This window comes from Bipolaris maydis (genome assembly GCF_028858645.1).
Source record: "Bipolaris maydis strain C4 unplaced genomic scaffold PSV08scaffold_11, whole genome shotgun sequence".
Lineage (NCBI taxonomy): Eukaryota > Fungi > Ascomycota > Dothideomycetes > Pleosporales > Pleosporaceae > Bipolaris > Bipolaris maydis.
In genome coordinates, this window is record NW_027093867.1 from 769,071 (window position 1) to 793,467 (window position 24,397).

Here is a 24,397-nt window from a genome sequence, read left to right on the forward strand (position 1 = left end):
GTCAGTGCGGACATTCTGAAAACTCGCTGTTTTCTCCGTACACATGGTTGCACATTGAACGATATTCGCTTGCTCTGCTTTGAGCGCAGTCTCAAGTTCTACCTGAATCTTGGAATCTAGCAGTACGAGAATTCGGAAAATCGTAAGCGCAAAAAAGAGGGTAAACACACCAACAGAGGGGACAAGACTGTGGGTATAAAACTATGGCTGATTCAACAACGCTCAATGCGGTCTAAATAGTACGTACGCAGGGGAAGGTGTACTGCCAACCAACGCCTCGTAATGCAAATATGACAATCTCAACTAGATGTAGGAATTCTAAAGAAATTATAGAGCTTAGCTTGATGAAAGATGCGCCCAACGTGCATCTCTATCCATCTCACCATTCTCACTGTACCATTGTCAGCGACTGTTTCCCAACTCTCTTCTATCGCAACACGTAACTCCCGTGCCACATACCTACCAATTCAATCGCCGGCGAATAAAGTCGCGCAAACCTACCAATCATACACCCACCCAGAGTTCGCACTCATAAACTCTTCACAAGCTTCTTTGAGTGCAATGTTCGGTCTCAGGTCGCTGATTGTAAGCGTCTCTCGGGTGAGCGGGTCGGTAGGGCTGCGCTTCAGATGCTCAATCAGCGTCGCACGCTCGTACGACCGACCATTCTTTGTGACCACCGGGTCGTGCATGATTTCAAACGTAATACCGTCAACAAGGTAGTCTGGCACTTCGCGTTTCTGTTGGTGGTCGGGGTCTGAAATGGCAAATGCCGTTCGTAGATCATCGCGCTTCTTTTCGAATTCCTGTTTCCGCTCTGCCTTCTCTTCTTGGCCGTCTGTTCGACTAGTATCCCCAGCTTCCATGCGAGCATCTATCTCATCCATGTCTTTTTTGTACTGTGTCTCCAACATGGACTCAAGATCCGAGAGAAGGTCCCCTCGTCTTCTTATGCGCTCCCGTTCCCGAATGTCCCATTTGGCCTTTTTACATTTCAGGACTAGGGCAGATATGGTGGCGGCATTGGAGGTCTGTTGCGCCGATGTGGTGCATAACTCGTAGGCCATAAGGGCAGATGATAGCGCCTCATTTGGATGATTGATGGCAAGTTGTGCTTGTGCTATACACCGATTAACCCAAGCACCTGAGTTAACATCACGTCTTTATGCTTGACGTGGTTAAAAAACTAGACGGGGCCGTGTCAAGACAATCAACCATACGTACCCAGGTAGAAGAAAGCTTTCATGTTGTCTTTCAACAATTCAATACTCCGAATGCAATCATCAATGACACCCTCCCACTTTTCCATCTTTAGCCTCGCATTTGCGCGATTGGTAAAGAGTAGCGGGTTGGCCGAGTTTTTCTGGATTGCCTGAGAGTACAGGGTCTCTGCACCTTCATAGTCGCCACTTTTGAAGCATTTGTTGCCGGAGTTTTTGAGTTGCTCGGCGGCGTATTCGTTGCCTGGCGGAGGCATAACGGCGCAGTCAACAAGGTAGTCGGGGAGCGAGGCTGGGGGACCGTCGAACGGAAGTGAGAGCGGAGTTAGGCTTCGATGATTGGTAGGCGGCGGGGCGTGGGGCACCTTTTGTTGCGCCTCGGTATGGAAGATTCGAGATGCCGAGCGCGATGCTGAGCTGAGCAGTGCGGAGACGGCCGGATAGAATCAGGGTGCAAAAGCGATTCTCCAAAGTCACTCTGTCTTTGCAGTATGTATTACTACCAAGATGGCCGTTTGCAGGCGCCACGTCTCTTGACCTCACCACATGCACAGCCACAATGCGATTATGTAAGCCAACATGGCAATCGAGTAGTGTAGTACGTAGTGATGACTTAGCAATATGTACGTATGTCAGAGAGGAAAGAATTAAAAAAAAGCATCTTCTGTCAAATACTCTGACCACGGTATACCCCGTGCTGCGTCCTCTTATGGATGAAATGTAAACATACAACCCCAGCGCCATCGTAGACTATGCTAGTGCACACCATAATACTGGGCGACTAGGCCAGACATATGTAGAAGTATATACTAGTGTCGCCGGTCATCATTCATGTGGGGCGCTGCTGCAGCTTCTGTAGAACCCACAGTCCCCACTTGCATGTGCCGCTCATCCTCAACCTTGGAGTCCCTCCTGTCCACTTTGTAAAGGTTAGGATAACTCCTCTGTCGCCTAATCTCCGCTGCCAAATCCGCTTCATCCACCCGGCGCCGGCTAGGCGGTGCACTTCTCTTTCTGAACCTCTTGACGTCTTCATCGCTCTCTACACACGCATCTTCGTCCTCGAAAAGCGGACTTCGGGTTCTTCCTCGGTCGATGCTTCTGTTGCGTGCTCGACCCCTGAATGTATGGTCGGGCTCGGCATCACTGCGCCGTCTGAGCTTCTTCTCTACCGAAGTGGGCGGGGAGATGGATGATATGGGGGAAGATGGACGGTGATGCTTGCGGTAGTGGGTTCGGTAACGCGAGCCGCTGTTGCGATCATGGCCGCGAGAGGGGGAGGAGGCTCGGCGAGGGGAGTGCTGAGATGATTGCCTACGTCGCTTCAGGCGTCCACGCTCGTCCGCATCTACATCGGGTTCGACAATAGCTGGAATCTCTGGTAAAGTAGTATCTTGAACAATCGCAGACTCGGCGAGCGTGTCTGCCATGGTGCCTGGCGAGTTGGCTAGCAGAAGGTGATATCTAGGAGACTCGATCCTCAGCTATAAATGGTAAAAGTTGGGGTAAGCGGACCAAAAGGATCTGGGCACACCAGATCCTTGACCGAGTGGTTCATTAGTCTCGTGTCTGACGCAGACGGGCCGTTTGGAAGGGTGATCGTCTGTGCCTGCAGGTGAGCATCATGTTCCAAGCATGACGGCAATGGGGCGTAAGGCAGGTGTAGCGTCATTGGTCCGAGCGCTGTGCTGTAGCGCCAAAGTTACCCTCATGTGCACTGACGCGATGCCTCTTTCTTCCATTCAGAACCTGGCTTGCCCATTTATGCCAATATTCTAAACCCTGTGTCTCGGCCATTAAAACACTGTCTTGCCTTGGCACACTGTGACCGAGGTGTTCCCTGTTCTAGAAGCCTGCCAGCTGCCAGTAGCCGGCTCGAAGCGAATAGCTCATGACTAATTACCACGGACTATAACTAGTCAACTATAAGCCAGTTCGGACATAAGAGCCCGGACAAGGCTGATACGATAGAAAGCTACTTGTAGTAGCACATCTCGGAAAGAAGCGAGCGAAATGAAAGCCTGGAGCAACTTCATCACAACCATCCCGATGGTCTCTGCTTGTGCACTCTTAAAGTTCTTCACTTACATATATCACAAGTCATCTGCAATGAAATTGACTTGAATAGAAATTATTCATCTCATCATGATCATCTCGTTTCCTATCTAGCCAGCTGATCAACCCCCTTATCCAATGTATGATTCAAATAACCCCTTCACCAATCCTTCGACAGCATCATAAAGAGCTCCATCCTTCATCCCGCCCATTGCTCTTTCCATGATAATAGGAATCTGATCTCTGTCAACCTTGTAGTTACTCAGATTGTTATCCAACCCCAAGTCCTTGACCAGCTTCAAAATCCTATCCCCGACTATTTCCGCATCCGCCTTGGTGTCCCCAGATGCACTCTCACCAATGAACGGAAGGAGACGGACAATTTGCTCTGCAGCAGCGGGGTCTTGGGCCTTCAGCTTGACAACATGACCAAGCGTAAGGCAGGATGTAACTCCATGCGGTATGCCATATGGAGAACCAAGGGCGTAACCTAGTGCGTGAGAGAGTCCAATGCCACCTTCGAGGTTGTAGCCTATAAAACCTAGTGATCCATAAGCAGCCAGTTGGAGCCTGGTGATGTTGTCCTCGTCCTTGGGATCTTGCTTGTACTTGGGTAATACCTCGAACAAAATCGCTGCGCTCTGTAGCGCCAGCCATCGCGCAGGCATCTCAGAAGCGGTGGGATGATAAAGCAATTCCACAGCATGGTCCATGGCACGTATGCCAGTGCTCATCCATAGCCGCTCAGGTGTGTATAGAGCAAATTTGGAGTCATAAATGACGACGCTTGGGACGAGCTCTTTTGCCCTGACGCCTATCTTCACTCCATCGACTCCTGTGTAGCCTGCTATGAAGGTGCATTCAGCTGCACCCAGAGTTGTGGGAATAGTAATGTGATATAGAAAGTTTCCAGTCTTTTCGTGGAAACGATAGCTAATGGCTTTAGCGCTATCGATTGGACTTCCACCGCCAATAGAGATGACAGTGTCGATAGTTTCATCTTTTTTCACCAACTCGGTCGCTTCATCAAGTTCAGGAACAGGTGCATGTTCGCTAATCCTGCTGAACGTCCCGGCATATTTTTCCCCCAAGAGCTCTTTGACTTGCTTCACTAAGGGAGTCTTGCTAGCCAGCGAAGTACCCGTAATGATAAAGGCCTTGCTAGATGTCTTTGGGAGGCAGGCAATCAGATACTTCGTTACAGAATCTGCGCCGTAATGTAGTCTCTGCAATTGTGTGGGCTGCCATAATCCAGAGAGAGGGTGGTTCGTCGCCTCGGTCATTTTGAACTTGGAACTGGACAGTAGATTTGTATCGCGTGCTGTAAATAGACTCAAGTAGTCTCGCGTCCGGAATGTTACAGTGATTCGGAATGTATGTGTGTGTGTGTGTGGCAGAGGCTTCCTTAATCCATAGGCCCTTCTGTCGACGCTTGAGTTCTCTCTGATGTACACTGGGTGGGCAGGAAAAGAGATCAAGTTTATTGGATTATGAACACGAGGTACGTACAAATGCATAGGTGAAATTGAGGGGAACTTGAAACTTTAATATCAGATGTGTATACATAGTATGAAGGTAGCCTGGTAAGCGGAAGCAGGCAGCCTCGGGACAAGCACCAGGCCACCAGACTTTCCTGAATAACCCGTATCTGGTGGGTCATGATGGTAAATCTAATAACATTTATTGGACAAGTCGTATGCGGCCAAGGACAGGAAGTGGGAACAGTAAATGAAGAAATTGAGTAGAAACAAAAAATCTTGCACCCAAGGATTCATGTTAAAGACATGCATATGAACATTTCAATCGTTGATTTAGAGCGGAGAAGTTAGCTGAGCGCTACCATCTCGCAACTCCAGGCTATGGTACACTCGTTAGCTCCGCCATGGATTACGTCATCATCCATCCCATATATCTTTTGTTCGCCAGAGGATATCACCCTTTCGTTATTCCGACATGAACCAAAGATCCGTAGTAGTAAAACAAACGCTAATGTGAGAAGAGAAATCGTCAAATATGATACACAGATGCTCAAACACGGAGAGGTATATGGAAGTCTACACATGTAGACCTGACAGACCAACCGCGGCCGAATGCAAGACGCCTGCTTTTAGACGTGAAGAGACACGAACGGAAAACACAAAACCCAGGCAAACGATTGAAGCGCTTACTGCTTCTTCTCGCCTTCACCCTCGGGCTGCTGAGACTGCTCGCTCTGGTTTTGGCTCTCAGAGCGGGCCTTGTGCATCTGGTCGAACAGGCTCAAAGAAGCGTTCTGGAGCTCGTCGGTCTTTTCCTTGATCTCAGCGGCAGTGGCAGTACCCTCGCCAGACTGGCTCTGGGAGATGAACTCGCGCATGGAGGCAATCTTCTCCTTGATCTTCTCGGCCTCGGTCTTGTCGAGACGGTCTTCAAACTCCTTGAGGGCCTTCTCAGTGTCGTTAACGACGCTGTCGGCGCGGTTGGCGGCCTCAATGGCGTTCTTGCGCTCCTTGTCCTGCTCGGCATACTGCTCAGAGTCCCTAACCATGCTCTCAATCTCGGACTCAGAAAGACCGGAACCAGAGGCAATGGTGATGGACTGGTCCTTGTTGGTAGACTTGTCCTTGGCGTGAACGTGGACAATGGAGTCGGCATCAATGTCGAAGGTGACCTCGATTTGAGGCACACCGCGGTGGGCCGGAGGAATGCCAACAAGCTGGAAGTTTCCAAGGAGCTTGTTGTCACGGACGAGCTCACGCTCACCCTGGTAAACCTTGATCTCAACAGCGCTTTGGAAGTCAGCTGCAGTGGAGAAAACCTGGGACTTCTTGGTGGGGATAGTGGTGTTGCGGTTGATCAGACGGGTGAAAACTCCACCAAGGGTCTCGATACCGAGCGAGAGAGGAGTAACGTCGAGCAGCAGAAGGTCAGTGACTTCACCAGCAAGAACAGCACCCTGGATAGCAGCACCAATAGCAACAGCCTCGTCAGGGTTGACAGACTTGGCGGGGTCGCGGCCGAAAATACTCTTCACGGACTCAGTGACCTTGGGCATACGGGTCATGCCACCAACGAGGATGACCTCAGAGATGTCAGTGGGCTTCAGGTTGGCGTCCTTGAGAGCCTTGCGGACAGGCTCAACGGTGCGGCTAATAAGAGGATCCATCATCTTCTCAAGCTGAGCGCGGGTCAGCTTGGTGTTGATGTGCTTGGGACCGGAAGCGTCGGCAGTGATGAAGGGCAGGTTGATGTCAGTCTGCGATGAAGAAGACAGCTCAATCTTGGCCTTCTCGGCAGCCTCACGGATACGCTGAATAGCCATGCGATCATTGTTCAGGTCAATGCCCTGCTCTTTCTTGAACTGGTCGACAAGGTGGCGGACGAGGGTAATATCGAAGTCTTCACCACCGAGATGAGTATCACCGTTGGTGGACTTGACCTCAAAGACACCAGACTGGATCTCAAGGATAGAGATATCGAAAGTTCCACCACCAAGATCGTAGACAGCTACGACATTGTCGGTGGCCTTGTCAAGACCATAGGCGAGAGCAGCAGCAGTGGGTTCGTTGACGACACGGAGAACATTGAGACCAGCGATCTGACCAGCATCCTTGGTGGCCTGACGCTGGGAGTCGTTAAAGTAGGCGGGGACAGTGACGACAGCGTTCTTGACGTTCTTGCCCATGTAGGCTTCGGCAGTCTCCTTCATCTTTCCAAGGACGAAACCACCAACCTGGGAAGGCGAGTACTTCTGTCCTTGAGCCTCAAGCCAGGCATCACCGTTGGTGTGCTGTACGATCTTGTATGGGACTTGCTTGATGTCACGCTGGACCTCAGCATCTGTGAACTTGCGACCGATAAGACGCTTGGTGGCAAAGAGAGTGTTCTCTGGGTTGACGACAGCCTGGCGCTTGGCGGCAATACCGACAAGACGCTCTCCTTCCTTTGTGAAACCAACGACTGATGGTGTTGTACGACCACCTGTGAAAAGTTTTTATTAGTATTGCGGTCGGAGCCAAAGTGACGTTGGTAACATACCCTCAGAGTTCTCAATAATGCGGGGGACTTTGCCCTCCATGACAGCGACGGCAGAGTTGGTGGTACCCAGATCAATACCAATGACAGAGCCCTTTACCTTCTCGTCGCCGCCCTCAGCATATCCTCGCGCAAACATGGCCGGAGCCCTGAATGCGGGAGTGCGTCTCGCCGCCGAAGCCGCACGAGGCAAAAACTGCGATGAGGTCAGAAAATGCTTCAACAAAGATTATTTTTCAATTGCATCAATTACTTACATTCCGTGATAGCCTTGAGGACAGCATTGTGACTTGTGTAAGACGCTGCGGAATTGGATGCAGGCGACGAAAAATTGGGTGTAGAATGGATGGGTGGGAGGATGGGTGGATTATATGATGTAGTGATGGAAGCTTTGACGATAGACAAAATTCTCGGAGAAGGTTCTAGCTCGTTTTGGTGCTGGATTGCCGTCCGAGGTTCCGCTGTAAATGTCTGTGCTTCCGAATAGTAGCGAAAAATGTACGATGCGGCATAAACCCGGAAGAGGAGGCGAGAGGCGTATTTTTGCCATTACACAGTTGGCCCTGCCGCCACAACGGCCCTGTGGTGGTGACATTGACGATTGTCCCAGTGCGGAAGGCTTGGCGCATGCGTGCGCGTGTGGGGAGATGCTTGTCGATGGTGACGCCCGGAGCACCTCGAAACACTGCCACTCTTACGTTCATTCGCACTGCACCCTTATTTCCAACCCCTCGACCAAGACGCCCTTGGATAGGAAACAGCTCTAACCCTATATCCTCACCTGAATATTATTATTATCTGCTCCATCTACTTCCTACGTTTGTGCGCCCAAGCATCCTGTGACGTAAAGCGCCTCCTACCGCCGAGCCTCACCAGCTCCGCTCACTTATTAGCCAGACACGGAGACATGCAACCCTCTGCCACCTGACCGCGGAATTATGGCAGTCGATGACATTCTGTGCGTATTTGAGCCTGTCTTTCCCTATTCCCTTTTTCTAACTGCAGCAGGAGTCGAGACACGGATACTTTTGTACTGGCTCAGAAGGCCTACTATCCTACAAAGATACCCATCGCGTGAGCATTGTACGGCGTCAAACTCCCTGTGGGAAGCTAATATTTGTAGACATTACCAATTACGCCATTTCATCTCGTGCCCCGAACCTGACCTTCTCTATTATGCGAGCGGCGCGGCCGTCTACTGTCTCAATGCCGCTACACGAACACAAGCACACGTAACGACGCTACCCTGGGAAGCACGCTGCACTGCATCCGGATATGGCTATGTATGCATTGGAGGAGAGGAGCATGGCAATTTTGCTGCAATCAAGGTGACGGGCTTTCCTCCTACAGACCCATCCGACGTCGATGCCTCGTTGCCTCTGGAGTTCGAACACCGCCTGTCTCGACCACCCCTTCTGGGTGCGGCGTCGCACATACGTCTCGAGAAGATTGGTGCCGACATAGTCAACTCAATCTCGATACACAAGATGCCCGGGGAGAGCGGTGGGCAGGATGAAGTCGTGGCGGTACTCACCAACAACGACAAGACAGTGCGCATATACTCGCTCACACAGAATCTGGAACTGGCGGTACTCGACCTGCCCTTTGCGATGAACCATGCTTCAATATCTCCAGATGGACAAATGTTGGTGGCTGTGGGTGATGCGCCCATCGGGTACTTTTTTGAGCGAACAAAATCACAGAAATCTGAGAACAAGATGGCGGAGGGGTGGATACAATCAACCCCCCCGGAGTGGGAGCTACTCAAGCACGTGACCTTGCATCGGCCTGCAAACTCGCATGCGGATGGTTATTTTACTACGGCGTGGTCACCGTCTGGCCGACTTTGCGCGGTTGGGTCCGAGTGTGGATACATTACCGTGTTTGATGTTGAACTTCTGAAGATAGTCGAGTATGGAGAAGAAGCCATTTTGCAGTTACTCAGTTCCACACGACCTGATACTCGGGCTGGGCCCGGTGCAGTACGAACAATGCACTTCTCGCCTGCGCCATGGGACTTTCTCGTATGGAGCGAAGATCAAGGCAGAGTATGTATCGCTGATTTGCGAGCTGGTCTGAAGGTCAAACAAACAGTCATATTGGATCCAAAAGAAGAAGGCCTGGAAAGTGTTGAGCTGGCTGATTTCGATTTGACTCTGAGCCCAGAGATGCATGAGTTGCGTCGCGAAGCAGACTTTATTCGGAGATATCGCCGTGCACTCGACACTGAAGGAACTGCATCGGCTGCAACCGTCACAAACGAGTACCACTTGGAGGCTGATTCTGAGCGACAGAGGCTACATCGCCGTCTGGGCGTCGTTGAGTCAGACAATGATCCTCTTGGCTTGACAGCGCGCGAAAGACAAGTCCTAAATGCGTTACGAACAAGTCATCGACAACGAGAGGAATCACGTGAGCAGGAAATAATCCCCCGAAGCATCAACTACACGGCTTCTGGGCCATTGGACGCTGTGCCGTATGTTGCGTACTCATCGTCATCGAAATATTTGGGCTAACACGATGTAGAGAACCTACGGCTAGAGAAGTTGCCGAAGCTATGGCTCAGTTCATGTCTGAGAGGACGGGTCAGAATCATGCTCCCCGCTGGTTCCACGAGCGTACAACGCCTCGACGGCAGGCTTCTGTCATTGTCTCAATTAATGAAGGCACGATTAATGCGCCAGCAACACTTACAAATGTTACCGATTCTGCCATTACGCGGTCGCCAAACCCAGTGCCAGCACAAGCACGTCGTATTACTAGCGAATTGATGGCGTCCACTGATGAAGCGTGGCGCACAGTCGAGGAGGTGCTTACCGCTGAGCAGACACGGGCTGCAAACCGTAACACGACATCGCATCCATCTGCTACTGAGGGCACCGGTAGTGTGCCTGAACTGCGTAACGAACTTCGTCGAATTCGTCAACTAACACAAGCACGCGAACGTCTCCGAAACGCGCGTGCTAGCCAGACTTTGGCGGACACATATGAAATGAGTCTTGGTTTCCGCCGCCCGGCCCGCCTAAGTCATGATCCACGTTTGGGTGTGCGTACAGCGGGGCTGGCCATGAGCCAGGACGGGCGAACACTGTACTGCGGAACGGAAGAAGGTATCTTTGAGCTCAAGATGAACCTTCATGTGAGGAAAGGATTTCCTGCAATCAACCCGCGATAAATTGGCGCAAACGAGGGGGGTTTAAGTTTTCACACTCTGGATTGGGTTGTTTCATGACGAGCGGGCATTGGTGGCGTTTATGGTCGTATCTTCAGCACTGGCATTTGTCTTGGCGGCGGACAGGTTCGGGCGCACTGCATGTCGTGTAGGAATGATTGTATTTGTCTGTGTAGGCTTAAATTGGTCGAAGTAGTTATACCCGTACGTTGAAGTAATAAAACAGCATTTGCATACCCTGTGGGCCAGCGAGTGACTTTTGTGAGCGCTTGAGATGGTGGATTCGTTATCTCAATCTGGGGTAAATGCCCCCCCTCTTCCATGTTGCTCCGGGTGCGGAACCGTGCGGGCGATGTTCGGAGCGAGGGAAAAGTGCCGATTTGCCCTCGATGGCGCAATTCCAGCGGTGACTCCCCACAGGTCAGGACTAGAGTGCCTTGCAGATGGCCTGTGGAAGTGCCGCTTGATGCTTTTGATGTTTGGACTCACGCACCCGAAAGCTTAAAGTCTACGGATTGCGTCCATTACTGCTGCACTAGATCTCCTCTGTACTTCAACACTCGCATTTCGTCATTCCTTCGACGCGCATCACAGATCTTGTGAGCCCTACGCCACTCAATCTTCCTTCCAGTCCGCAACGCGGACGCACAATACTCACCATGGCTGGAGAGAGCTCCAAAAAAGCCAGCGCCAGCGGCAAGGCTGCCCTTCCGCTCGACATTGACGGCCATAACCTACCGCCCTCGCCGGCGCCCAGCTCGCCCCGCAATGGCAGGAAGTATGCACTGATGACGGAGCTGGTGTACACGGAAAGCAGCGACCAGTACAATGCCAGCTCCGTTCCCATCTACCAGGTAAGCCAACACGTTGGCGCGGATAAGAACATTTGCGTTTGAGCCGCAGCTAACACTCACAGTCTGCTACGTTCAAACAAGAGTCTGCAAGCGGCGGCGGCGGCGAATATGACTACACACGCTCAGGCAATCCCACACGCACACATCTCGAGCGGCATCTGGCCAAGATTATGAACGCAAACCGCGCGCTCGTCGTTTCGTCGGGCATGGGCGCTCTCGACGTCATCACCCGCCTCCTACGACCCGGCGACGAAGTCATCACCGGCGATGACCTGTACGGTGGCACAAACAGACTGCTCAAATATCTCTCGACACATGGTGGCATAATAGTGCACCACGTCGATACGACGAATCCCGAGAAGGTGCGCGAAGTGGTGAACAACAAGACGGCCATGGTGCTCCTCGAGACACCAACGAACCCGCTGATCAAGATCTGCGACATCCCCACCATCGCCAACATCGCCCACGCCGCGAACCCTACTGCCATTGTTGCAGTCGACAACACGATGATGTCGCCCATGCTATTGAATCCGCTCGACCTTGGCTCTGATATTGTCTATGAGTCTGGCACCAAGTACCTCTCTGGTCACCACGATCTCATGGCTGGTGTTATCGCCGTCAACGATTCTGCTCTGGGAGATCGACTCTACTTCACCATCAATGCTTCAGGATGTGGCCTGTCGCCCTTTGACTCCTGGCTGCTCCTTCGCGGTATCAAGACTCTAGGTGTTCGTATGGAGAAGCAACAGGAGAATGCGATGCGCATCGCCACTTTCCTCGAGTCTCACGGCTTCAAGGTCCGCTACCCAGGCCTGAAGTCGCACCCGCAGTACGACTTGCACTGGAGTATGGCACGTGGCGCTGGCGCTGTACTGTCTTTTGAAACGGGTGATGTTACCGTTAGTGAACGCATTGTCGAGAGCGCGAGGCTCTGGGGCATTAGTGTAAGCTTTGGATGTGTAAACTCGCTCATCAGCATGCCTTGCCGCATGAGTCACGCGAGCATTGACGAGAAGACGAGGAAGGAGAGGAATATGCCTGAAGACATTATTAGGCTATGCGTTGGCATTGAAGACCCAGAGGATCTAATTGATGATCTGAGTCGCGCTGTAAGTCCCCGAAGACGCTATTCGGGAATTAAGATGCTAACAGGGTATAGCTTGTACAAGCTGGTGCTGTCAACATCACGACCGAAGGCTTCCAAGCCCTCGCTGCAGAGGCTCCCGCTCCTACGCAGCCCTCGGAAGCTGCTCCTGCTCCTACGGAGTCGTGACCAAAAAAAAACCCCACTCTAGTCACCTCTGTCCTACTGTGAAGACGGTAGGTTAACGTGATACTCTTTCTTCTCTAGCCGTCAGAGAAACACTTCGCTTCGCAACTCTCTCTGACCCAGTCACCTCTGTCACTGCCTCTTGTTGGGGGTATAGTGTTAACGTGATATTTGTCTGCTTAGTTTAGCATTGCGCGACGTATTGCTGGCGCTTATGAGGGCTAGCATGTTTTCCTTATTGTCGAATAAAAATTACTTGCTGCAAGCGCGTGTGTCCGTGTTCATGTTTTTGTTTTTGTTGTGATTGCAAATGCTTGATTGGCCGACGGAAGGGTGATGAAAGGGCGAAGAGTTTTGGTCTCGGTGGAAAGGGCAATGCAGGATAAAGGGACCGTTTATATCTATGCTTATACTACATACTAGTTAGGAGGATTTACAAAATACAGGTCTTTGCGCTTGGACAATGTACTATGACCAATGGTCCGTCTGTATTAGACCGATGGGGCCGAATACGGCCCATCCGGTGACTTGGGTGCCAAGAACCCGGGGAGGCTGACTTGTTATATGAGAATGAAACCCGGAGCTCCGTCACCTTTGCCAACATCTCGAAGCCCGCCTGAACAGCTGTATTGGTTTGCAAGCAACCGGCATACTCTGAGCATTGCTTGAACCGGTCGGGCGTGCCTGTTTAGTTTAGGATCATCTCTCTCTCCTTCCTCCCCCCTCCATTTTTTGAAACGCATCTCGAACATATAGCATCGCTCCGATGGCATGCTGATGCGGGGAGTACCTGCGTGCCTGAAACAATCGCCAGGCACGCCTAGAAACATTTTCTTACAAACGGTGACACTTGGCAAGAGACGCTCTTGTAGCATTTTTGTGAAAGAAAAAGAAGAAGCTTGAATTGAAAAGGCTCAACCCGAGTCCCTATCAACTGTGAAGAGGGAAGGAAGGCTGGGCAGCGATCTAGTTCCGAGGCGCCGCCAAGACAAGGTACGCGTGCGAGCGAAAGATCAACGCCTGATACGAGAAAAACAGCAAGGACCCATTGCGGATTGTTCACGATGCCAATGCAGTTCTTGGAGCTTCCCCGCGAACTGCGGGACATGATCTATACGGAGATGCTTATGTCGACTAAGCCCCTCCCAAGTGGTCAAGACACACAAACAGCGGCCAATTGGCACCTGGTACGGCAGACGCATCAGCCCAGCACAGACAGCAGTCGATGTTTTGTGTCGTCGCGAGCGATGCCGGGCACGTGTGCGAGTGTTTTGGCGAGCAATCGCCAGGTCCATCAAGAGATGATGCAGATAGCCAACAAGGCCCGGCAGGCGGGACAGCTTGCCTCGCGGCTGGATTGTCTTGTGCTAAACAACGCGCATTACTTTACTTGGCTTGCTGTGCCATTTGTCAGGCCGGCGGACGGGAGCGCGCGGAGACTAGAGGAAGAGAGGGGGCAGAGCTGGACGAGCAAGATTATGGAGAGCTGGAGTTGGGTCGTCAGCTTTTTCAATGCGTGGATGGAGAGTGATGTCAAGGGGAGAAGCAGCAGCAGCAGCAACACTAGACTCTTTTCTTATACACGGTCCTACGCGAATATTGAGCGGGTGTGGGTGGATGTTCGGCCGGTTGAGTCTACGATGTCGAATGGGTCAGGATCAGCAGCAGCAACGCAGGGCGAAATGACAAGTTGGGCTATATGCGCGGCTCTCAAGCACATGTTTGACAACGGCCCGGATATGATGCGCAGCAACCGGCGTATAGACTGCGTGGACGAAGTCATTCTGAACGTTGTTCCACGTGCACGCACGGCGTCAGGAAGTCCATGGGGAGACGAAAGTGATGAGGATGCACTGGTAATAGGAGACGCGTCTTCTACTTCTTCGCCTGACAAGGCCGAGACGGAGCGCCTGCGAAACGAACTGGTGGATGTTTGGGACAAGATCTGGGGTGCGACGGACGGGAGGGACATGAGGGCAAGGCTGTACCGCACGCTGCTCGAGAGGATCAAGCGCGTGCGGATATGCGTCGACGGAGTGACTTTTAGGACCAGAGGACTAGCGGTGGAGCTGGAGAGGGGGCGAGCAGAAATGAGGAGGATCCAGATGCGATAATAAGTACGTGCTTGGATGGCAAATGGGGCAGGACTCCAGGTTTAGAATGGGCATGTTCTTGGTCGTCCACGGGTCATAGCTGGGGTGTGGAGACGAAGGGCTCGGAGATTAGTTGACTGAAGCATGTTCGGTGCGCGGTTTTTTTCTTCTTTCTGGTTCTTTTCCTATTCCGCCGTTCAACGTTTCTTATGCCGGGCTGTGGGGACGGATGGATTGCGGGAAGGAAGGCGATGGGGCTGTACGACCAAGGTGCCGACGAGGCTCCTTGTTCTAGCAGACATGTGCCGTGGCAGGCCTGGGACAGTGTCGTAAACATGGTGGTATTCCCGATGGCGTCGGGAGGCGCTGGAAATAGTGTGGGAGCTAGAACGCCACAGCCATGTCCATGGCAATCTAGAAATGGCAGACGGACGAAGCAAGGCCATGCTCGTGCCACGACGCTGACGAGGCTTTTGGCCGCCGAGTCACAGGCACGGGCTGCCATTGGCTGGACGGCGTCAGGGGCAAGGACAGCCCTCGGTTCGGCACGAGACTGTCCAGACCTCCCCTTCTGCATCCACTTGCCAACTGACACCCACGGACACCCACGGACACTCACGCCCATCATCGGTCCTGACACATGTGTAACGCACGTCGATCCAGCCTGCCATTGCCCGCACCATGGCCATCACACGCAACCGCAGTCATGCGCTATCAAGCATGCTGAGAGCCCCCGCGATCCCAGCGATGGCTGCACCAGAGACACGGCAATCGGCGCCAAGTGGTAGCAGCAGCAGTCAGCACATGCTGAACCAGCAGATGCCAACTCCCCAACACCAAGAGAGACGGCCAGTGGCGTACTCGGCACGGCCAACATACGTTTCATGAAACAGTGCTCCGCGTCGCACCCCTTGCACCTCGACGCGACTGAGCATTCTTTACGAAAGGCCCCCACCAGCATCTCCCGCGCAATTGGCCAGCCGCCGCCGCCTTGGCTCAGGGGCACACTGTGCAAAACGGCCCCTGCATGCCAACCGGCCTCGCCATCGCATGTCGGACCATCCATGGCTGGCCCCAGGACCCGCGGGAGCGAATCCCCGTGGGCGCCACTGGGTTACGCAAGGCATTTTGTGCAGAGATGCTGCCATCGCTGCCATTTTCGACATACGCCGCGTTTTATATTTAAGTACACGCTGCTTGATCCCTACTCAACGTTGATCCGTCCTTTTTGCCTTGTTTGCCCTCTTAATCAGAACGTTCCCTCCACACGTTCTTTCCACTCTTTGCATCGCTTCTTTGACTCGCGTCACTCTCTACACCTCGATCATTTAGTGGGCCTCTTTTTTACTTGGCTCTCTCGACTCTCGCTAGAGCATTGACCACTTCTCTGACCCGGTCCTAACGTACCACACACTACTTTCAACTGCTGGCCGGTTGCGCGCTGATCTCTCGTGCGTTTTGCCGACACAATGGCGCCGTCAACGACTTCGACGTCCAAGACGCTTCGCCCGGACAACTTGGAAATCCGACCTACTTCAAACGGGACTCACAATGCTGCCGAAGACGGACCAATGTCTCCACGGTCATGGCGACACCGTGCTGTCACCTACCAAGTTCCTTCAAGGCGTCAGACCACTGGCAGCCTTGATGCCGAGGACTACTTTGTGAGTAGTGCGTTCCATTGATTGTGTATACAATTCGTCTAACAGAAGTGCTCAGGTCGGACCTCGTGACATGGCCAAACACAGCAAATGGCCATATTTTATGCGAATGCATGGTTCCGTCTTTCCCAAGATGATCTTGCCAATCATCGTTATTACTGTCTGGGCTACTGCAATCACCTGCATTTCGCAATTCGTCTATCCCCTCGTTGTCAGCAATTTGCTTCTCACCGTCCTTGGTTTCGTCGTTGGTCTGGCCATTTCTTTCCGGACAAGCACGGCCTATGAGCGCTACACCGAAGGTCGCAAGTACTGGAGTCAACTCATCTTCGTCAGCCAGAACCTGGCAAGGACAATCTGGATTCACGCCAAGGAACGCGAGGGCGAGCTTGGTAAGGAAGACTTGCTTAACAAGCTGTCTGCCCTTAATCTGCTCAACGCATATGCCTGCTCCATCAAGCACAGGCTTCGATTTGAGCCTGGTATCGACTACCCTGATCTCCGCGACCGTGTTGAGTTCCTCGACACCTTTGCTCGTGCTGCCGAAGTCGACATCCCCGCTCCCGCTGATAAGAAGAAGTTGAAGGCCGTTGGTGAATACCTCGGCGTCACCTTTGCCGAGTCCAACCCCCGCAAGAGGATCAAGCGCTCCAAGAAGCCTCTCGGTAACTTGTCTCTCGAAATCCTCAACCACATCGCCGCCTATGTTCACAGCCTCATCGAAAACGACACCTTGAATGTTGGTCTGTACCAAAACCAAGCCATTACCAGCATCGTCCAGCTCAACGAAGCCCTTATCGGTATGGACCGTGTCCTGCAAACCCCTCTGCCTATTGCCTATTCGATCGCCATTTCTCAAATCACCTGGGTCTACGTCATGATGTTGCCTTTCCAATTGTGGGATAGTCTTCGCTGGATCACTATTCCCGGCTGTATCTTCGCAGCTTACATCATGTAAGTTTCCCATGGATGTACATTTAGTCGCTTTACATTTGCTAACCTAGTTTACCAGCATCGGTCTCTCCGCCATTGGTCGCGAAATCGAGAACCCCTTCGGCCACGATGTTAACGATCTGCCCCTGGAAGCCTTCTGTGAAGAACTGGAAATGGACATTGACTACATCACTTCTCAGCCGCCACCTGTTGCTCGCGAATACATGCGCCGCGACGGCAACATGCCCATCTGGCCACTCAGCCAGAAGAACTACAGCAGCTGGATGGCGCGAAGCAAACAAGATATCCGCGATGCGCTCATGACCAAGACAAAGGCTGACATGATTGTCCGCAAGAGCTTCGCTGTCCCAAGGGAGAGCGAGAGCATCGAGGATAAGGAGCAGGGTATCTCCCAGCAACCACATCACCCGGAATAATAGGTGTGTAGGTGACAGATTGTCGCCGAACAAAAAGTAACATTTTGAATTCGTCATCAAATCTTTTTTTTGGTCATCATGAGAGTGGTTTGGTGTTGGGTCGGAGTTTATTCTTTTTTCTAAAAATCTACTTTTTAAGCCTGGTATCTTTGTAAATGTCTTGAGGTGCTTCTCCCATGTTTTCGGGAAGCGGAAGGAGGGGGAGGAATGTGCATATGTCAATGGGGGACCAGTGGGTAAGATCACGTCTGCCTATGGTTTATGGTATGGCTGCATGACGTCATTCACCTTGTCGAGAAGACGAGATTTAAGTATAATGTCATCTTTACCATACATTCTTTTACATGCTTCATTTCTTCTGTCGCGATTCACTGACTTGCTAGTGGTTCTGTTGACCCGAATGCGATAAGAGACGTGTGATGTATGATTACGGAAGTGGAATGGATGGTTTGTGAAGGGCGACGAAACAATGAAAAGCGTTCTCTCGCATATCTTTGGGTGTTCAGAAATAGTCTACTTTAGCATTTTCAATCACATGTCGTGCAATTTACATGTGTTTTGATGTTGCGAGAACTAAATACCCATGCCCACATTCACGTTCAAAATTAGTGGGTACTAAGCAACTCCGCGCGAAAGCCCCACATGTCGGCCAAACCTTCCGCCGCCCAAAATTTCGAGCTACGCCGGGAACTTTTTTTGTCCAACTTTCCGTTGACAAAACACCCATACCGGATACTGCCTATAAACCCTCGGAAATATGTTCGCGGTGCCCGGATGGAACGTCTCCGCGCAGGTCAAAACGCAGGTCGAAGCGCCCAAGCCAAAGGATCAGAATAAACCTGGAAAGAAGGCGCAGAAGCGCAAGGAAAGGCGCGAAGAGAAAGAGGTCAATGTGGATAATTTGGCGGAAAAATGGGAGAGCATAACGAGTGGAAAGAGTGGAGAGGTCAAACAGAGTAAGACATTAGAGGCAGATGGCGCAGTAGAGGCAGACGATGCGGCGCAAGAGAAGCGCGGGAAGAAGAGGAAGCGGGGAAAGGCTGGAGGCAACAAGGATAAACAGCCGGGTGAGAATGACACAAGGGAAACAGAAGAAGTAGCAGAGGAGGTCAAACCTTCTCCTGCAAAGGCTTCTGCAGAAAAGAATGCAGCCACCGATGGCGAGTCGAAACGCGATAAGAAGAAGCGCAAGAAAGAGTCCAAAGCCGATAAACTCCTCGCCGCGAACGCAGCTGTAGAAAAAGCTGTGCCAGTAGCACCCACCCTCGAAAATCTCCTGCCTGAGCCCAAGGGCCTCACACCGCTGCAACGCTCCATGCGCAGCAAGCTGGCCAGTGCCCGTTTCCGCCATCTAAACGAAGCTCTCTACACAAAACCATCTGCCGACAGCGCCTCGCTCTTCAAAGAAGATCCTTCCATGTTCGAAGACTACCACCGAGGCTTCGCACAACAGGTCGAAGTATGGCCCTCGAATCCCGTAGACAGCTACGTAAACAGCATCCTCGTCCGCGCCGAACTCCGCAACAAAGACCAGCGCAAAGACCGCAAAGCACAAAACAAAGCTGCCGTACGCCGGGGCCCTGGCTTCGAAGACGAGCAAGAGGCTACCTCCATCGCGCCTCCCCGTGGCGACGCAAAACCTCTCCCCCGCGACTTCAAAGGCCACAGCACAATCGCCGACCTAGGCTGCGGCACTGCCTCGCTCTCCTACCGCCTCCAACCGCACCTAAAATCGCTAAACCTAACCTTCCACTCCTTCGACCTCTCGAAACCCAGCGGACCCTCTGCCGACCTCGTCACTGTCGCCGACATCGCCGCCCTGCCCCTCGCCGACAACAGCGTCGACGTCGCAATCTTCTGCCTAGCCCTCATGGGCACAAACTGGCTCGACTTCATCGACGAGGCCTACCGCATCCTGCGCTGGCGCGGTGAGCTCTGGGTCTCGGAGATTAAATCTCGCTTCGGCCGTGTCGACAAGAAGAAAGGTGGTGTGCCTATCAATTCCATTGGGTCACTGCGGAAACCAGTGGATAGCAAGAAACTCGCGTCGAAGAATAACAAGGTGAAGAAGGCGAATAAAGGGGAGAAGCCGCCGGAAGAAGGGCCTGAGGATTCGGAAGATGAGGCGGAGCTGGCGGTTGTGGTGGATGGCCAGGATGCCAAAGAAGGAACGGATGTATCGGCTTTTGTCAATGTCCTGCGCAAGCGTGGGTTTGTGCTTGATGCGCTGCCCGAGCGACCTGGTGACGCGATTGATCTGAGCAACAAGATGTTTGTCAAGATGCAGTTTGTCAAGGCGGCGCATCCCAGTCGGGGCAAGAATGCGCGGGAAGACCAAAAGGAGGGGGCTGTGGCGCAGAGGGGTGGCGGGCTCAAGTTTGGGCTCAAGGGCAAGCGTATGGGCTTGGGTGCTGGGGATGAGGATGAGGGCGAGGAGGCAGACAAGGCGGTGTTGAAGCCGTGTTTGTACAAGATTAGGTAAACAACGAAAGGGGGAGTAGATATTGCGGAGACATGTGTGCGGCGGTTCACGGGGTTCACGATACTCTATAATAAAATCACTTTCAAAGAGTGCTTGATTCTATCATACATCTCTTTTTGTTCTGTTTTGCTCTCTACTACTTGTTGTTCACGTCGTCCTCAATGAAACCCTTGTGTATCCCAATCATGCTTGTTAGCAGTAACACATGCAGGATATGCTATGTTGTACCATGCCAACGCCATAATTTTCCCCATGAGTTTGTCTACTCGGTCGTCCAAAACCAGGTGCAAGTCTCGAATCAACTCCATACAGGGGAACTCGTGCCATACAGGCTTATGGCAGTCCCAAGTAAGCGTCGTTTAGGAAACCCTCGACATGTTGATAATTCCGAGTTTGCCTTCCTTCTATCGCTGATTCAAAGTCGGGAGTTAACCGCCAATGAGGAAACTTGCAGCGTGCTCTACGTTGCCGCCAAACATCTCCAGGGCCTGTATGGCTTCTTGTTCAGAACAGCCAAACATGCCAGTGAGCTGCTGGACGTGTTCGCGAGGAAACCTGGAGTTTGGCGCGGCAAGCGTAGGTGCTTTGGACGCTGTTGGCTGGGCTTGGGTTTGTGCAGGTTGCGACGATGACGATGACGATGATGCGCCAGTGTTGGAGGGGCCAGCTTGTGAAGAGCCCTTGGGTCGCACAGCACCAGTCTTTGCACCAATCTCTTCACCATTAGGGCCGGAAACGGTGGGCTCGTTCAACTCGGCTTCCTCAAAGCTCCTGGGAATTTCCGATTCGTGTAAAAAGGGAACTTCCTGGCCTTCAAAGCATAGCGCATTCTTCTCGAGATCGATCTTGGCACGGTAGCGCTTCAGCATGTCGAGACCAAAGAGAAGATCGACGTCCTTGCCTTCCATGACAGTGAAGGCACAGGGCATGACTGCGCCTCCAATTTTAATCTCAGCATGGTGAACGCGACCCAAAATACGTGCTGTACCGACACCACGTGCCATACCAGCATATCGGACGTCCATCAGTCGCATGATGCCACATCGCTCTGCGCAGTCGGGGGACATGATGGTGGCCTGGGCGCCAGAGTCGACAAAGGCCTTGACGGGCACACCGTTGACTTCGGTGTTGACGTAGAGCATGTGTACGCGCGTGAAGACTGCATCATGTCAGTGTTTCTAGTTTAGCAGGTACTACAGTAAAATTTGACGAGTTGAGGGGTTTCAGAATTTAGAAGAAAAATAATTTACACGAAACCATGTCAGTACTCACCCTCTGGATTCTCGTCATATGCCTTTTGCAGATTCTCAACAACACGGTCCTGGCGAATGATGTCTTCAATCTTGCGCTGGGCCTCGACGTTGAAAGGGTCCTCGTTGAGCAGGGCGATTTGGTTCTGGCGCTCGCGCTCTGATTCCTCTGCCTGGCGTTGCCTCTGGGCATATGTATTCCTCCACCTGGTGGGGTCGTTGACGGCGGCGGCGAGTTCCGGGTCGGCCTGGCGTAACTTGTTCATCTGCTGGGGGTCGTTGAGGACCAGTTGTCGCACACCCTCTGGATCCGGCTGGGCTGGTCTGCCCGACTGATGCATGTTCCTGTTTGGTCGAGGTGCGGCGCGCAATACGACGGCCAGCATCTCACCATCCTTGATACCGGCATCCTCTAGTGTCTGTGTGTCGATGGCGACGGGCTGGCCGTTTAGGTAGAGGCTCTGTGCGGCGGCGGGCAGGCTGGTGTCGGCCTCGATGAAGCCCTTGAGGTCTTTGATGGTGCTCCCGGGAGGCAGTTCGAGCGTCAGCAGGTCTGCGTCGGCGCTGGTGCCGGGCGCAGTGATGGATATGGTGACGCGCGGCCTAGAGAGGGCAGGTTAGCAGCGGTGGTGATGGTGGTGGTGGTGGGACAGAAACGGCTCTGGGCTGGACTCACATGGCGGATCGGGGAGGGGCGCTGGGGCGTATGCGGGCGAGTCTGGAAGCGGGCAAAGAGTGTAGCACGGTGGCAGGGCCTTTTGGGAGTTTGTGGGGTTTGGCGGCGGCAGAGGCCTTTGGGGATGACGGTTGCCGGCTTGGGGTCTCAGAGAGGCTGGAAGGAAATGGAAGGCAGTGGAGCCGCAAGACCAGCGGCGGACGGATCAGATGAATCAGCGATCAGAGGGCACAGGCTGCAGGGCCGCCATGTTGTGGGAGTGGGAGCAGCGCGTACAGTAGGGCAGCAAGACGGTGACCCTGTCATGTACCAGCGTCGTCGGGCTGGGACAAAGGCGTGCAGTCGAAGGAGCACCGCCTGTCATGAGCTGAGACGACGTCGTTGGCCGTTGGGAACAAGGGGGGCAGAGGAAGCGGGGCAGTCCATCCCTACTGCTTTTGCTTTTTGCTACTACGTAGCTACCCTACCGACTTTACATGGACCTGCACTGCACAGTACTATACATATCTACACTACACACGGGCACCTCGATAGATACGAGCGCATCCCCCACCAGCCAGTCGCCCCCGAATGTGCAGACTGCAGCCAACACGTTTCGCCTGCGCAGCACATGCGGGGCGAATCAGTCTATCTGGCCGTTGCATCTCGTGTCCAGGCCCCATCGGCAGCTGGACTGGACGAGGCCCATAATCCTTCGGAATACGGTATGCCCACGTCCCTAAGCATGCCGGGTCACGTGCCCGCGGGGATCTACAACGGCAGGCCAAGCGAGCCGCTAGTAAAGGCGGGGCGAGGCCGGTGAGCGAGTCCCGTGACCATGCCCACGGCTGGACTGTCTGTCCACCCCGGCCACCCTGTCCACCCTGTGCTCGTCCGTCTGCTGCTTGTCCTGCAGTGCCATCCACTCTCTCTCTCTTTCTCTCTCACCTGCCGCCGCCTGCATATTCCAAAGCAACCATGCCACGCGACCTGCTGGCCGACAAACAGACGCTCGAGAGCATGCCCAAGCTGTCCAGAGAACCAGACGCCCTAGCCAGCCCGGACCCCAAGGAGCAGTCGTCGAGTCTGGTACCCCATCGCAGCTCAAGCATTGCCCAGGAGGAAACGCTTAGGCAGATGCGTCTCCGTCCCTATTCTTCCCTGCTCAACATCGACGATCTCGATGACTGCGACTGGCTTGAGCATGCCGCCTTCGATCCCATCGAGGCCGCTTCCCGAGAAAAGGTGAGACCGATCCTACTGCTTTGCCGTCTCTTTCTTTCTTTCTTTCCTTCCATCCTTTCTTCCTCTAGTCCTGGTACTTTTCGTGCCTGTGTGCTTCAGTGTCAATCTGTCCAGTACCACCTTTGGGCTACATGTCGCCATCGGCCACCGGCCTTTTCTTCCCCTTGATGCACGTTACATTACCTTGATCAACGGCCACTGCATACTGCCTGGTCATGTGCTTTTCACTATCCGTCATGTCTTGTGTACATGTTCGTTGTTGTGCTACAGGCCAGTGGCTGCACGGCAATCGCTTGTGTTCCTTCCCTGCTAACACTCGACCACCAACCGTCTTCGCCCTACTGTGCCACCTGGATTCCCCCACTAACCTCTTCTAGCTCGATTACCGTCTGCGAACATGCGGCGAACTTTGCAGCGGCCTCTTCTCATCCGCCTACCCCACCACCTCAGGGCCTCTGGGCGAGATCCTCAAGACACGCACTTTTCCTTCAATAAATTCCACCGACAGTGATCGAAAACGCATTCTACTCGCCCACATCATATCCACCAAATCCAAATCCCCTCTCGTCACCGATGACGCCATGGACTATCCAAAGGACTGGAAGACCAACTACCAGCTAGCACCCTCGACTGGCCACAATGAAGACGGCCAAACTGTATGTCTCCACTCGCTCTGTGTACACCCCAACTTTGCCCGAAAGGGACTTGGCTCTATATTACTGCGAAGCTACGTGCAAAGAATAAAGGACTCTGGCGTCGCCACGCGCATAGCCCTCATCTGCAGAGACCGATACATACCCTTTTACGAACGAGCAGGCTTCAAGAAGATTGGCCCCAGCAAATGCCAGTACGGCGGCGGTAACTGGGTCGACATGGTGCTCGACTTTGAAGACGGTGGCCACGACGGTTGGGATGACTGAGCATGAACCCTCGCATTTACGGCTGTTACTTTGCATTTATACTAGCGACTGCATGCTTACGAAAATTATGTACAAGAGACCCAAAATGGTATCCAAACTGCTACTTCATGTGAGTAGTGGAATCAAGAACCCTTCA

The 24,397-nt window shown here is 52.9% G+C and overlaps 11 protein-coding genes across 11 annotated transcripts; 6 read left to right on the forward strand and 5 right to left on the reverse strand.

Moving 5' to 3' along the window:
• Positions 1-191: 191 nt before the first annotated feature.
• On the reverse strand, positions 192-1,555 carry PSV08DRAFT_318528 (uncharacterized protein). The gene is made up of 2 exons (XM_014220737.2): positions 1,225-1,555; positions 192-1,120 (listed from the first exon to the last, which is right to left on the reverse strand). Exons 1-2 carry the CDS (start codon positions 1,475-1,477, stop codon positions 498-500), a joined length of 876 nt encoding a protein of 291 aa, XP_014076212.2. The 5' UTR covers positions 1,478-1,555; the 3' UTR covers positions 192-497.
• A 316-nt stretch (positions 1,556-1,871) lies between these two features.
• Positions 1,872-2,838, reverse strand: PSV08DRAFT_8715 (uncharacterized protein). Its single transcript, XM_066093990.1, has one exon. It carries the CDS (start codon positions 2,648-2,650, stop codon positions 2,030-2,032), a length of 621 nt encoding a protein of 206 aa, XP_065948693.1. The 5' UTR covers positions 2,651-2,838; the 3' UTR covers positions 1,872-2,029.
• A 499-nt stretch (positions 2,839-3,337) lies between these two features.
• Positions 3,338-4,558, reverse strand: PSV08DRAFT_227742 (uncharacterized protein; the record flags this gene model as incomplete). The annotated part of the gene is made up of 1 exon (XM_014220739.2): positions 3,338-4,558. The coding sequence occupies one exon, from the start codon at positions 4,556-4,558 to the stop codon at positions 3,407-3,409; it is 1,152 nt and encodes a 383-aa protein (XP_014076214.1). The 3' UTR covers positions 3,338-3,406.
• A 504-nt stretch (positions 4,559-5,062) lies between these two features.
• On the reverse strand, positions 5,063-7,646 carry PSV08DRAFT_8718 (heat shock protein 70 family). The gene is made up of 3 exons (XM_014220740.2): positions 7,547-7,646; positions 7,293-7,485; positions 5,063-7,235 (listed from the first exon to the last, which is right to left on the reverse strand). The coding sequence occupies exons 1-3, from the start codon at positions 7,571-7,573 to the stop codon at positions 5,440-5,442; spliced, it is 2,016 nt and encodes a 671-aa protein (XP_014076215.1). The 5' UTR covers positions 7,574-7,646; the 3' UTR covers positions 5,063-5,439.
• A 415-nt stretch (positions 7,647-8,061) lies between these two features.
• On the forward strand, positions 8,062-10,679 carry PSV08DRAFT_227748 (uncharacterized protein). The gene is made up of 5 exons (XM_014220741.1): positions 8,062-8,133; positions 8,187-8,247; positions 8,298-8,363; positions 8,413-9,765; positions 9,816-10,679. Exons 2-5 carry the CDS (start codon positions 8,228-8,230, stop codon positions 10,462-10,464), a joined length of 2,088 nt encoding a protein of 695 aa, XP_014076216.1. The 5' UTR covers positions 8,062-8,133; positions 8,187-8,227; the 3' UTR covers positions 10,465-10,679.
• Positions 10,680-10,920: 241 nt separating this feature from the next.
• On the forward strand, positions 10,921-13,044 carry PSV08DRAFT_318577 (Cys/Met metabolism PLP-dependent enzyme-domain-containing protein). The gene is made up of 3 exons (XM_014220742.2): positions 10,921-11,315; positions 11,378-12,424; positions 12,475-13,044. The coding sequence occupies exons 1-3, from the start codon at positions 11,121-11,123 to the stop codon at positions 12,586-12,588; spliced, it is 1,356 nt and encodes a 451-aa protein (XP_014076217.1). The 5' UTR covers positions 10,921-11,120; the 3' UTR covers positions 12,589-13,044.
• A 605-nt stretch (positions 13,045-13,649) lies between these two features.
• PSV08DRAFT_364322 (uncharacterized protein) lies at positions 13,650-14,844 on the forward strand (the record flags this gene model as incomplete). Its single annotated transcript, XM_014220743.2, has 1 exon — positions 13,650-14,844. One exon carries the CDS (start codon positions 13,650-13,652, stop codon positions 14,697-14,699), a length of 1,050 nt encoding a protein of 349 aa, XP_014076218.2. The 3' UTR covers positions 14,700-14,844.
• A 1,044-nt stretch (positions 14,845-15,888) lies between these two features.
• Positions 15,889-18,052, forward strand: PSV08DRAFT_207024 (Bestrophin, RFP-TM, chloride channel-domain-containing protein). Its single transcript, XM_014220745.1, has 3 exons — positions 15,889-16,342; positions 16,398-17,293; positions 17,352-18,052. The coding sequence occupies exons 1-3, from the start codon at positions 16,148-16,150 to the stop codon at positions 17,707-17,709; spliced, it is 1,449 nt and encodes a 482-aa protein (XP_014076220.1). The 5' UTR covers positions 15,889-16,147; the 3' UTR covers positions 17,710-18,052.
• Positions 18,053-18,423: 371 nt separating this feature from the next.
• On the forward strand, positions 18,424-20,191 carry PSV08DRAFT_378520 (methyltransferase-domain-containing protein; the record flags this gene model as incomplete). The annotated part of the gene is made up of 3 exons (XM_014220746.2): positions 18,424-18,647; positions 18,693-19,735; positions 19,778-20,191. The coding sequence occupies exons 1-3, from the start codon at positions 18,467-18,469 to the stop codon at positions 20,189-20,191; spliced, it is 1,638 nt and encodes a 545-aa protein (XP_014076221.1). The 5' UTR covers positions 18,424-18,466.
• Positions 20,192-20,290: 99 nt separating this feature from the next.
• PSV08DRAFT_318627 (uncharacterized protein) lies at positions 20,291-21,068 on the reverse strand. Its single transcript, XM_066092673.1, has one exon. The coding sequence runs from the start codon at positions 21,058-21,060 to the stop codon at positions 20,620-20,622; it is 441 nt and encodes a 146-aa protein (XP_065948694.1). The 5' UTR covers positions 21,061-21,068; the 3' UTR covers positions 20,291-20,619.
• A 1,920-nt stretch (positions 21,069-22,988) lies between these two features.
• Positions 22,989-24,387, forward strand: PSV08DRAFT_318634 (uncharacterized protein). The gene is made up of 2 exons (XM_014220747.2): positions 22,989-23,341; positions 23,719-24,387. Exons 1-2 carry the CDS (start codon positions 23,075-23,077, stop codon positions 24,259-24,261), a joined length of 810 nt encoding a protein of 269 aa, XP_014076222.2. The 5' UTR covers positions 22,989-23,074; the 3' UTR covers positions 24,262-24,387.
• Positions 24,388-24,397: the final 10 nt, after the last annotated feature.

Bases quoted from the DNA above. Each gene is read 5' to 3' on its own strand.
- PSV08DRAFT_318528 (XM_014220737.2), bottom strand. From the start codon at position 1,477: ATGCCTCCGCCAGGCAACGAATACGCCGCCGAGCAACTCAAAAACTCC. The intron at 1,121-1,224 runs GTACGTATGGTT...ATCGGTGTATAG, and splicing joins GAAAGCTTTCTTCTACCTGG to CACAAGCACAACTTGCCATC.
- PSV08DRAFT_8715 (XM_066093990.1), bottom strand. From the start codon at position 2,650: ATGGCAGACACGCTCGCCGAGTCTGCGATTGTTCAAGATACTACTTTA.
- PSV08DRAFT_8718 (XM_014220740.2), bottom strand. From the start codon at position 7,573: ATGCTGTCCTCAAGGCTATCACGGAAT. The intron at 7,486-7,546 runs GTAAGTAATTGA...ACCTCATCGCAG, and splicing joins CCTCAAGGCTATCACGGAAT to TTTTTGCCTCGTGCGGCTTC. The intron at 7,236-7,292 runs GTATGTTACCAA...AACTTTTCACAG, and splicing joins CATTATTGAGAACTCTGAGG to GTGGTCGTACAACACCATCA.
- PSV08DRAFT_227748 (XM_014220741.1), top strand. From the start codon at position 8,228: ATGGCAGTCGATGACATTCT. The intron at 8,248-8,297 runs GTGCGTATTTGA...TAACTGCAGCAG, and splicing joins ATGGCAGTCGATGACATTCT to GAGTCGAGACACGGATACTT. The intron at 9,766-9,815 runs GTATGTTGCGTA...AACACGATGTAG, and splicing joins GGGCCATTGGACGCTGTGCC to AGAACCTACGGCTAGAGAAG.
- PSV08DRAFT_318577 (XM_014220742.2), top strand. From the start codon at position 11,121: ATGGCTGGAGAGAGCTCCAAAAAAGCCAGCGCCAGCGGCAAGGCTGCC. The intron at 11,316-11,377 runs GTAAGCCAACAC...TAACACTCACAG, and splicing joins GCTCCGTTCCCATCTACCAG to TCTGCTACGTTCAAACAAGA. The intron at 12,425-12,474 runs GTAAGTCCCCGA...AACAGGGTATAG, and splicing joins TTGATGATCTGAGTCGCGCT to CTTGTACAAGCTGGTGCTGT.
- PSV08DRAFT_207024 (XM_014220745.1), top strand. From the start codon at position 16,148: ATGGCGCCGTCAACGACTTCGACGTCCAAGACGCTTCGCCCGGACAAC. The intron at 16,343-16,397 runs GTGAGTAGTGCG...AGAAGTGCTCAG, and splicing joins TTGATGCCGAGGACTACTTT to GTCGGACCTCGTGACATGGC. The intron at 17,294-17,351 runs GTAAGTTTCCCA...CTAGTTTACCAG, and splicing joins ATCTTCGCAGCTTACATCAT to CATCGGTCTCTCCGCCATTG.
- PSV08DRAFT_318627 (XM_066092673.1), bottom strand. From the start codon at position 21,060: ATGCTGAAGCGCTACCGTGCCAAGATCGATCTCGAGAAGAATGCGCTA.
- PSV08DRAFT_318634 (XM_014220747.2), top strand. From the start codon at position 23,075: ATGCCACGCGACCTGCTGGCCGACAAACAGACGCTCGAGAGCATGCCC. The intron at 23,342-23,718 runs GTGAGACCGATC...AACCTCTTCTAG, and splicing joins AGGCCGCTTCCCGAGAAAAG to CTCGATTACCGTCTGCGAAC.